General features: G+C 37.8%; 1 protein-coding gene across 2 annotated transcripts in view; it reads left to right on the top strand.

Moving 5' to 3' along the window:
• Positions 1–12254, top strand: part of LOC103179412 (structural maintenance of chromosomes protein 1B) — a 31303-nt gene that overhangs the window by 14277 nt on the left and 4772 nt on the right. For both annotated transcript variants that reach the window (XM_007894697.2, XM_007894696.2), the window contains exons 12-22: positions 599–745; positions 920–1057; positions 2353–2469; positions 3536–3642; positions 4548–4689; positions 5785–5930; positions 6804–6951; positions 7436–7534; positions 8102–8258; positions 9850–10004; positions 10991–11142. In XM_007894697.2, coding sequence (XP_007892888.1) covers positions 599–745; positions 920–1057; positions 2353–2469; positions 3536–3642; positions 4548–4689; positions 5785–5930; positions 6804–6951; positions 7436–7534; positions 8102–8258; positions 9850–10004; positions 10991–11142 — 1508 coding nt within the window. The remainder of the gene's footprint in view (positions 1–598; positions 746–919; positions 1058–2352; positions 2470–3535; positions 3643–4547; positions 4690–5784; positions 5931–6803; positions 6952–7435; positions 7535–8101; positions 8259–9849; positions 10005–10990; positions 11143–12254) is intronic.

Here is a 12254-nt window from a genome sequence, read left to right on the forward strand (position 1 = left end):
AAAGACAAAGGTCCATTTAGTTCACCTTCCACCTTCCTGACAGTTGCATGCACATATGTCCCAAACTACCTATGTACTATATCCCATAATGTTATTTCCTAAAAGAAAACTATCTAACCTGTGTTTGACAGAATCAACATTTCCTGCTTCAACTGTCTCCATAGGAAGCCTGTTCCACAGGTTCATTATTCGCTCACTGAAATAGTGTTTGCATAGATTCATTTTGAATTTATCCCCTTTCAATTGGAGGCCGTGTCCTCTGGTTTTACTAATCTGGATAAGTTGAAATAATAGCCTGTCGTGATCCATATTGTCTTACCCCTTTAGAATCTTAAAGATGGCAATCATGTCGCCTCTCAGTCTTCTCTTTTCCAGTGTGAACATGCCCAATTTACTTAGTCACTCCTTATAGTCCAGTCCTTCCATTCCTCAATCATTTTGATTGCCCTCCTCTGTATCTTCTCGACTTCTCCAATATCCTTTTTGTACTGCAGCGACCAGAACTGTACACAGTACCCTTAAGATTAATCAGATTTTATTTTTGAAAAAGTATCATTTCACAGTAAGTTACTTGATTAGTTTCCTTGTTTCATCACAGACTGTGGCATTGGATGGGACACATTTCACAAAATCTGGTCTTATCTCTGGAGGGTCAAGTGATCTGAGATTCAAAGCCAAGTGCTGGGATGAAAAGGAAATCAATCAGCTGAAAGAAACGACAGAGAAGCTGAGGACTGAACTCCGGGTATGTTGGGAACTGGCACTTATCATTGGAACACAGTATATTTACTGTTCAAGCCATTTTTGAATAAAAGCATGTTTTGAAGGATTTATATGTACCGAGCACAGAATGTTAATGGCACAGCCAGGAGCAAAGATATGAAATTACTGTTGTAATAACTGCAACTCTACCTCACAGGATTTAATGAAAGTGAACAGGAAAGAAGCTGAGTTGAGACAGTTGCAGGCTCAAGCCAAGGGTACTGAGATAAGAATGAGATATTCCTTGAATGACCTGGAGCAAACTAAGAAGAAACGTCTGGCAAACTGCTACATGGTGAGCTTGCATATGATGTTCCTGTGATCAAGGAAAGCTCTTTATCACTTTTTCTTTTAAGATACACATAGTTTGCAATAAGATTGTATAGAATTATATTTGTGTTTAAAGTTTTCAAATTATTAGCAAAGAATTGTCTTTTTTAGGTATTAACTTGGTTGTGGTTCAATTTACCACATATTCTGGGTACGTGCTCTTCAAACTCACAATCTAAGCCGAGAGTCCAATACAGTGTCAGGGGAGCACTGCATTGCCAGATGCACTGTCCATTAGAGATGTTAAACTGAGGTCCAGGTTCAGTTGGAACCTGAACAAGTTGGACGTTAAAGATACCATGGCACGAATTGAAAAANGAAGGGAGTTGTTCCCAGAGATGTAACCAACAATTCCCCAGTTAAAATGGCTGTTTGTGGAGTATTGGTATGCAAATTCGCTGTCACTTTCACCTACAAGTACACCATCACTGTACTGTAGAATTCAATAAAATCCAATAAGGTGCTTTGAGATGTTTCAAAGATGTGCTAAGATGCCATACCAAATACAAGGCACATTCATATTTTCAATTACTCATTTACAACTCAGCAATCCTGCCTGAAATGGATTTGCTTTTCTTCTTCCTCGTCATAATGAAAACAACCAGAATTGATCAATTGTAAATATAAAAAAAAAGAGAGATTGGTTAATGTAACAAGATGGACATTAATCACAAGTAATGGAGGGTTACACCCAATATTTTAAAACAAGATTTTTCCAATCCTTGTGCACAACATTCAAACAGGAAGACAATAAACCACTACATTTTTCCTAAACTAGATGAATAGAATATACAATTCACACACCTTATTTCACCCCTATTTCTATACCATGCAACATTGCCTCGCCTTAGGCTAGAGACTAAAATAGTCTAAAAAGCTAGTCTAGGCAAAAGCAAAAGGCATTCCCCAAACAGGAAGTTGCTTAAATTCTTATTCCAAGTTCAGTGAGACCTCCCAGGAAGATCCAAGTCACAGTTTAGCAGATTTGGTGTAATAGGAATATCCTTGATGGAGAACAAAAGTCCAGCAAATATGAGAGGAAAGCCAAGATCTGCACATTCTCTCAAACACCAATGCATGATCTCAAAGTGCAAACCGTGCAACTATATGTTGACACTATGACTAGTCGGATAGAGAATTTTTTGGTTTGACATGGTGTACATCAACGTACTCGATAACCTATATAGTTTATCAAGTACTTTGATGTACACCATGTCAAACTAATCCAACATACAATCTTTATTTGTGCAATTCATTTAGGAAAAATCAAGGCTGGAGAGCAGTTTGACAAATTTCAAGTCGGAAATGGTGATGGTGAACAGAAGCATTGAAGACAGAGAGGAGAAAATGCAGGAGATTCAGCATATAATGAATGAAGTAGGTTTTTAAAAATATATTTCCAAGAACAGGCTTCCTAAACAGACAGCAATACAAAAGAGAAATCAAAGTAAGTGCAAGACACTGTGTCAGATTGGACCAGGTATGAACGCAAAAATGCCAATTCTTCCCATTTTTGCTGAGTAAACATTAACTAATATTCATCGACCTGAATATTTACTTTGTAAAAGGATTTACTTATTGTTTTACAAGGAAGAGTGTTACCTTATTCACATCAAGGATTCAGTGTGTATTTTGTGGGCGAAATACACATCAATAACAAATAGGGTTATTGAGAATTTACTGGGTATATAATTTAACATGTTGTAAATAAACTGCAGGTTATTGTAATTCAGCTGCAGGTTTGAAGATAGGAAGCAAGATGCCATTGAATTGCGATCACAACAGGATTCATGCCTGTGACCAAAGCTTCTCTGGCATTGATTGTTTCTGTGTTAATTTGCACTTGCTTCACAGCCTGGCTTTGGATTCTGCTGAGGATGTGCTTGCAGTCAAATAGTCTTCAGTCTAGAAAGGGAATGGCAAATTCAGTGTCCCATGCAAGCACTTGAGAACATTAATATTACATTTTTAATCTGCAGATCTGACAAATTCCTCTATGTTCATCTTAAGTGCTCTGCTCTGAGATGCTATTCCGCATGAAGGGCACAATATAAATGCAAATTGTTATTCTTGTTGCATTTCTGTGGTGTTTCAGCCTTGTTGGTTTGGGTCGCTTTTCAAAGAGTATCCTTTTAAAATACAGCTACAAGAAAAATGATAACAGCTGCAAACATCTATTCCACACAGTAATATGTAACAATGTTCATAATCACTTGTGAATAAAAATGCAGAACGTAGGGCAAACCCACTTGCTGGTTCAACAAGATTGCAGTGCAAAACAAATGCCAAGGAGTTTCTTATTTGGTCATAATTTTCACATTGGAGTCATCTCTCTATCTCCAATGTTGATCAATAGTAGCAAATGGGGAGGTATGGGGGAGTGGCTGGCAGCGCAATAAAGATGACTTCAAGCAAAATTGTGACTTGTTCTTTTCTCTGGCAGGTTGAAGATAGGGTTTTTGAAAATTTCTGTGCAGAAATTGGTGTCGCCAACATTCGTGAATTCGAGAATGAGCATGTGAAGCAACAGCAGGACATCGATAAAAAAAGGTCATTTTCAAAATCAGCTGCATGTTGCAAAGCGAGCAAGGAAAATATTTTTAGCATCAAAGAAACAACCCCATTTTAAAAGTACAGATTCTGCACAGTCTGAAAACACTTTAATAGTATGTTGCATCTAGCACTTTTTCTAATTCCACTCATAAGGTGTGATTATTGCAATCAGAGGTGCAATCCCCGGTGCTTTTTCAGAACCCAAGATTTCAGGATTTCAATGTCCCAAAATCTGGGATCCCAAATCTTACCTTGTCCAGGATGCTTGCAATAGTTCTCTGCACCAGGAGGGTCCTCTGAGGGGAGGGCACCCCAGAGGTTTAAACACCTGCTTGTCCACTCCGGCCTCCTCATCCTCGCAGCAAAGTACGTCCCACTTCCGGCGGAGCGGAAGAGCCCCTTCCCTTTCCATTCGGGCTCGGCCTTTATACATTTTCCAAATGCTGGGATTCTCTGCAGTGAATCCTATGACTTCAGGAGCACCATTTACCATATGGGAATCCAAGATCAGGATTCCTGGGATTGTAACCCATAATTGTAGGACCTCCTTCAACTGCCCAAATTGAGACGACTCAACACACGCCAGAATTGAGCGTGGAAGTTTCTGTTCAGGTCAGTGTCACACAAAGATAATGAGTGAACATCTCTGCTGAATGTTCAGATTCAAATAGTCAAATCTAAGTAGATAGGAAACTAAGCGATAAATTGTTTTAGTTCAATAACAAAGGAGAATGGTGCCATGCTTTTCTGGATTTCAGGAATTCTGAATGCCTGACTACACGTAACATGTTGTAAGACTCTTTCTTCCAAAGCTACAGGACGTATTTTGAATGGGAAGTGCACATGCTGGACTTTGCTTTCTCTTTAAGCATAACTAAATGGCTATCTTTTTACACTGACAGATCTGAGTTTGAGAACCAGAGGACGAGGCTGACAATTCAGCTGGAATATTCACAAAGCAGATGTAAAGAGGATGTGAAAAAGATGCGTTCATTACAAGAAACTATTGAAAAGCATGATGAAGAACTAGCACATTTGAAGAAGGTAAATTATTGAGATGCTCTTGCTGTTAGAATTTTATAAAGTCTTGAGTAAAACAAATTTGCTTGGGTCAATTACTGTGCTATTGGAATATACTAAGTAAAAGTAAAATAAAATGCTACAGCCCCCGCTGCTAGATTGCAAGGTCCCTGAGTTCACGGTGTGGATACTGAGTGAGGTTCAAGTTGGCTACTCAGACTCACTGTATGGACGCACACATCCAGACAGCTATTGGTAAAGTACTGAAGCACAGCCAATGATTAAAATTGTACCTCAGTGTGATTCAGTCATTTCAAAAGAGAAGGGAAGAAATTGGTAAATAAAAATAAAATAAAAACTGATTTGAGAAAATACTGAAAAGCAGTCAAACTCCACTTGCTTCCACTTAATGGCATCCAGTTTTAATACATACTGATTTGGACGCAAATCCCACATAATAATAATAATAATCCTTGTATTTGGTATAGCGCTTTTCACGTCTTCTAGACGTCTCAAAGCGCTTCACAGAATAGACTGTAAAGTGAATTGACTGTATATTTGTGGGCGAAATGCGGCAGCCAATTGTGCACAGCATACATTTCTTTTTTTGACTTTTTAAAATAAAAAATGCATTAATGTACATTGCATTTACATCAATCACTAATATCTGTATATTGATGCCCTTTTTAATTCCCCGTCTCCGTGTAAACATGTAGCGGAACTCACCTGCTACGGCTGAGAGGGCAGAAATATAAGTTTTTCACATGTCTCCGCTTTAGCCACGTACCCAGTGATCCGAATTCCTGAGATTTCTCCTCTGTATGGAGGATGTCTGTCACTTTGCTCAGCAAAGTGACAGACATTGAATACCTCAAAATGTTTGAGAGAAAAACTGATGTAATGCCGTTGTTTGATGTAACTATTGCACAAAACATTATGAATTTTATTTGCCAGAAAGTGGTATTAGATCCTGGAAGATACTGTACTCCCATGCTGCTTTTTTGTAGCTATCTTTCTTTCTGGAGTTTTATTTACCAACGGGTCAATCCCGCCTTATTAGCTGACTATCCAAGTGGAAATTCCTCCTACCTGATGTGACATTGCGGTTGTAAATCATAGGAAGAGACACGGTTGATGAATATAGTTGATGAAGCTATGGTGGATCAACGGAATCTCAATAACCAGCTGATAATGAAAAAATCAGAAGTCAAAGATGCACAGAAAGAAGTTGATGAAGCTAGGAAGAAATTAGCAAACATTAGCAGGTATGTTTTATGTACTTAATCACCTCTTTGGGTCAGGCCCAAGCTCGATTTTTGCTGCGTATTCACAGCTTGGATAAAATGTCGAGTGCTTCACAAACGAGTGGTGGGTGGGAGTGGGGGAAGAAGGTGACCTAGGCATAGTTGAGGTGTTTTTAGGCAGGATTTAAATACTGTTGGAGTGAAAGTTTCAGAGGTTTAGGGAGGAGTTGCTCAATTAAACAAATAAAAAGAAAATCTTAAGAAATACAGAATAAAATTACAATCACTTTGTACTAGTTTGGAAACAGTTTTGCCAAATAATTTGAGGTAAACCTCAAATAATGTATATCATTGGTATTCATGAGAAAAAGGTAGCAAAGAGTTCATTACTGTGATTGTAAAAGTATTGTTTTGTCTCTTCTGAATGCTGCATTTCCTTGTAGATGTTGACACTTCTCTTCTTCAATAACAACCGGCATTTATATAGCACCCTTTTATATTTCTATATTATATATTTATATAGCAGCGTCTCGAAGCACTTAAACACTTAATTTCAACGTTATAGTATCATAAAAACTTAAATTATTATATTTTTCTGTTAAATAACACTAGCTTTTATGTATAGCTTTGTTTTGAAGGGGTTTCAGAATTTGGTTGCTTCCTAGGTTTATTGTGGTGATGAAGATTTTGAAAGATGAGCTTAATCAGACCTTAAAAGTCAGATAAGTCAACATAATGACCCTGAAACAGAATGCACGTTCTTGGAATTTTTCTTAGAATCTAAATTGAGTATTCATTAGACTAATACATTGTTGAGGGCTGGCCACCATTGCCAAGACTAAAGTGTGCATGCCCCAAAATAAGGAAAAATTGAAACATGTTGTTTACCCTTAGGGAGATAGCAAAACTTCAGAAAGAAAACATATCTGTGGAAACCTCTATTGAACAAAACAAGTTAGAGAGACACAACCTTTTGTTGGCCTGCAAAGTCCAGGATATACAGATTGATCTCCTCCAAGGCACACTGGACGAAATTAGTGAGGTAGGGATGAATGAAGGATAGTTATTTCAGTTTACTTATTAAACACTAACGTTACTATGTTACTAATTCAAACACAGATAAAAGTTATTCTAAATACAAAATAGGATATCATTGCAATATATTTATATTGCGGCTTTCACGTCAGGATGACGTCCCAAGCCGCTTGAGGGATTCACAACGTATCAAGGTACAAGGGAAGTTAGGGGTAGGAGGGTGGCCGAAGGCACAGTCAAAGAGGACGGTCTTGAGACGTGCCTCGAAGGAGGTGAGGGAGGGAGGGAGGGAGCAAGGTGAAGGGACTTGGATGGAGTTCGAAAGGGTGAGAAAGGCATGATGGGAAACATCAGATGGGAAACATTCAAAACCTGAAATAAAACGATTTACAAACAACTAGAGAAATCTCCATGGTTATTTTTTGAAAATCAGAACTGTTCCATTGCAAGCATTGAAAGTGAACAGATTTTATGTCAACACCATTTTTTAGGTTGGAACAGAAGTGGACAGCACCCAAAGCACAACCACAATCTATGAACGAGAAGCTGCTCTGGAAATAGACTACAGCAGTTTACCAGCAGATCTTAAAGTAAGGAATCACTTCCACTTTAACAACAATGAGAAATCTCTGATTGAAGGAATCTCATAGGGAGAAATCTCTGATTGAAGGAAGTCTCTTGAATTTTGGTAAAGCCTAGTTCCTCCTTTACCTTTTGAAGTTTTTAATTACATTTTTTCTTATAGGTTTCTTTTTAAGCATTCCGAGACAATGCCCAGAGTGAAGGGCACTATATAAATGCAGTTGCTGTTTTTTGTCCATCATTTCACTTTAACAACAATGGAGGGGATGGAACAATTTTATGAACAAACAGGTTAATCAGAGAATGCTGTCACTCAATAAGGAGGAGCAAATGCTTCATTAACTTGAAGCCTACCCTCTCGCTGACTGGTAGACGTTACCTGTATTCCTTAACAAAGTGTAACGTATCATGATTAATTTATCATGAAACTTCATTGAGCCTTTTCACTCCCACTAAATGTTCTTCAAGATACTTAACATACAGGTTAATTATAAATGAATGGAAGCCTTCAAAAGATCTCAACAACAAACCAATCGTCAAGTAATACTGCTTATGATTTCCTGACTTTTCTCCAGGGTTTTACATCTGCTAATGAGTTTGCGGCAGAGCAAAATAGACTGAATAAACTGCTTGAAGAAAAGGAGAATATTTTACGCAGGACTGCAGCTCCAAATCTTAGAGCCTTTGAAAAGCTTCACAATTTGTGGGACAAGTTCCAAGAGTCATTGGATGGTAGGTTCAGATAGTGGTACATTCACTAACAGAATTTATGAAAATAGCATTTCTTGATTTGATGCAATGAAATGAGAATTTTAAATACTCTACTTTGAAAATGTATACATATGGTCAACTACGAATACACAGTCGCTACACTTCACAGTGTGATCTGGTGAAATGCTTTGAGATGCTTAGATCACCTGATTAGGTTCACATCAAAGCAAAGATTATTGTGTTCGGGCAAAACTTTAACTTGTGTTTAGTCATATACCTTTACAGCGTCCTGTTAATATTTATTAAGAGGAAAATCAATAACTGGGTTTTATTGACTCAATAATTTGAGTTTAGCTTGCTCCCCAACAAATAACTTCAAGAATACTTGACATTTAAGAAGTTGAATGTGCAGACTTCTAGACATTAGTTAGTCATCTGAAGAACATATTTGGCAAAAATGAAGGAAATGTAGCAGGAACACACTGTACTTTCCCTTCAATGAAGTGATATTCAGTGGTATTTACTCATGGAGTGCAGCTACTGGAGACTAGTTGGAGGTCAGTACAATTCAAACTTGGCAAATAATGCACAAAGTCAATGATGTTTTTTCCAGAAACCACTTCTCTCCGGCCAGATTAAGGTGTTGTACTTCAACAATTATTGGAGCTTTTTTCTGAGATTACCATCACAGTTTCAGTCACAAATCCAACACCAAAACAGAGAACTATGTATTTTCCTGCCTACCACAACTATTTTTCCCTCCCCTAAAAGACAACCAAAATTGTGGCCAATGAGGAACTTTCTGTTGCCAAGGCACACTTCGGAGGGGTGCAGTCTCCCAATGTTTACATCAGCTGTATTCTTTGAAGCAGAAGTGCACGTGTACTCACCTTGGTTATGATGATGCCAGGCAGCAGACAGGACAAGAGCAGGCCATGATTGTGGCTCTGCATTTTGGTCTGAGCTATGATGATGAACACATTCTGGCTACATTCAGTCATATTTGACAATACTGTACTCGTATTCCCTAAATTCCTAATAATCATGTCAATAAAGGTGGACGATTCCATACCTGGAAGAATTTAAAGTGTCCTCCTGTACCCAACTGCAAAAGGGCATGAGTACTGCAGAAATACAGTACAATTGCAAAGTTCCCATTGCAATCGTGTTGGTGGTTCTGTGCAACTGGGGCACTAAAGCATTTAAAACCAGCCCATGTCGACATGAATAGGAGAGACCTCTTAATTCCTTCACCAACACAGACCTTTCATCCAAGGTTTCAGTTGATATAATTAATCTTTCATGTATGATTTTATGCCCTTAAAGTATTGGGAACTTGCAATCCTTGCAATTTCAAAAGGCAACAGTAAAATACGGGTGAAACATATACAGTTTTATGTTACCAGAAAAACAATTTATTTGCAGTGAAAAAGCAGTATCAGCTGTGAAATTTGTTCACTTCAACACATACCATTCATTGAATCATGATCGTGAAATTGGCAAGAGTAGCATGACTCACAAAATAACCTTTACAATCTTTGCATCATATACCGAATAGGCTATTTAACTTGCTCTAAGGTTGTTTGATCAAACTGCTTTTTTTTTTGTCCAGCATTTACGGCAAGTGGAAAGAAAGCCAGAATCTGCAGACAGGATTTTGACACCATCAAAAAGAAGCGATGTGATCGTTTTAACCAGTGTTTTGAGTATGTTTCGGTGAAAATTGACTTGATCTATAAAATGATGTGTCGGAACACAAGTGCTCAGGTGAGCATTAGCACAAAAGGCAACAACAGTACTCTTTTTAAGAATTGCAAAGCTAGTTGTCATAATGTAAAAACTTAAATTTTCAGTCCATTTGTTGATTTTGGAACTTATTTGTTATATTCGGTATATTTAAACTACAAAAGCCACTTGTTAACAAGGATTATGTATTGGTTGGTGGATTTATATTTAAATATTGTTGTCAGCTTTGTGTTGTACAATAAGTGGTGACAACATTATTGACTGAAATGGGCTACATTGCCCTTAATTAATTGTGAAGGTGTCGGACATTCAGAGATGAACCTACTCTTTTACACTCAGGGATTGGTAATTATTTTAAATGGTTTTAGTCAGAAAAATGGCTCCCAACAGTGGGATCACTTTGGAGTAACTTGAGGGTCGATTCCTTTAGGCTCCACAGAAACATCGTATCTTGCAAGTAAACTTTCTTCAATTCATCATAATTTATTTCACAAGAGTAAGTTTTTTTAACTAATCACCTGGGATTAGTTGCAAAGAGGAAGATCTTTTGTCCCTAAAACAAAGCTGCAAATTCAAACTCAACTGTACCTGAATGCTTAAAAAAACTGTGGTTTTGGATCATTGGTTGGAAGAAAATCGAGTTGAATCACACTTTGCAAAACAACATCAAGTGGTCTTGTTCCAACTCCAAACAGAATTCTGCCTCAATTTTGTGACATTTTTGGCTTCAGTTTACCTCACATAGCAGTATGTCAAGAAATACATGAATGCTCGCCAGTTCTGGCAGCTCGTGGTGCTGCAGAAAATATTTTCTCTGCACAGCACCATCAAGTGATTGGAATTAAGTATAACAGCATAACTCTTGCAAGGTTAGAGGGCAGTCGACACCTACATAACTACACCACTATTAATCAGTATATTTGGGTGGGGTGGGGGGGAAGGAGAGAGTAAATTATGTTTGAAAATCATGACATTTTTCTCTCCTTAAATTTTCTCTCCTCTCCTAGGCATTTCTAAATGCAGAGAATCCAGAAGAACCTTATCTGGATGGCATCGGTTACAACTGCGTTGCTCCTGGGAAACGTTTCATGCCAATGGATAACTTATCGGGGGGAGAAAAGACCGTTGCTGCTCTGGCTCTGCTTTTTGCTATTCACAGGTAGGGAAAGGTGATAATCCCAAGTTATTTACATTAAATTGGTCTGGTGACTTCCTGCCTGTCCGTCTGTGGTTAGGTCAATAAGTTGTCCAAATTTATAAATACAGTACCTTTTTTTTGTTTTGTTTGCTGATGCTTTTAACTATTCAACGCACATCACAAAATCTTGAAACCAGCACTCTAAGGCTTCTAAGAATTAACATTATAATCCTTTAATTTGATTAGAGCAGACTTAGCTAACTCCCATATTACCACCTATTTATATTTTCTGTGTATATCAAATGTTTTCATTGTATAAGGAACAGTTTACTTCAAAGACTATTCTCTTGCTAATGTCAGCCAGTTGGTGGACGTTTGCTTGGTGTAGGTACTTAGGATTTTAAATTTAGAAGCTGAGTCCTTGGACCAGTGATAGAGTGTCAACCTGGCTCACTTGATAACACTCTCACCTCTGAGTCAAAAGGTTGTGGGTTGAAGCCACGGATGATTCTGTTTCTTTACACTCAAGAGATTATTTTAAATTGTTTTGTAAGAAAAATCAGTACCAACGGTCTTTGTAGCTTAGGATTCATCATCTTGGCTAACACTGAAGTACAGTGTTAGGAGAACAGTGTGTTATTGGGATATTCTATCCTTCGGACAAGATGGGAGCAGAGATCTGCCTGTTCAGCTGGATGTTAAAGATCCAATGTCACTCTTTGGAAAACCAAGGGAGTTTCTTCTAGTGTTCTGGCTAACAATCCTCCAGATTAAAAATTTGGTCATCACTTCACGGCTGTTTGTGGATCATTACTGTGTACTTATTCCACCAATAAATACAATCACTGTATAGAAAATGTAATTGCTTTGAGACATTTCAACATAAGGCTCTATTCTATATCAATTGCAAAAGCACTCCTGTGCTGGCTGATGCACTTTCAGAAATTTGGATGTTTGTGCAATCAGTAACAATTTATATTCGACAGTTTGTTCTGCGTTTTGAATTGGTGATGAATTGGAATAAATAGATTCTCCTATTCAACTGTGGGAAAATGTAAATTACTCAGTTAATAATGCTCAACAACTCAGTTTAGTAAAAATATTACCCTTCCCTTTCAAAATTGACTACAATG

This window comes from Callorhinchus milii, unplaced genomic scaffold (assembly GCF_018977255.1).
Source record: "Callorhinchus milii isolate IMCB2004 unplaced genomic scaffold, IMCB_Cmil_1.0 Scaffold5, whole genome shotgun sequence".
Lineage (NCBI taxonomy): Eukaryota > Metazoa > Chordata > Chondrichthyes > Chimaeriformes > Callorhinchidae > Callorhinchus > Callorhinchus milii.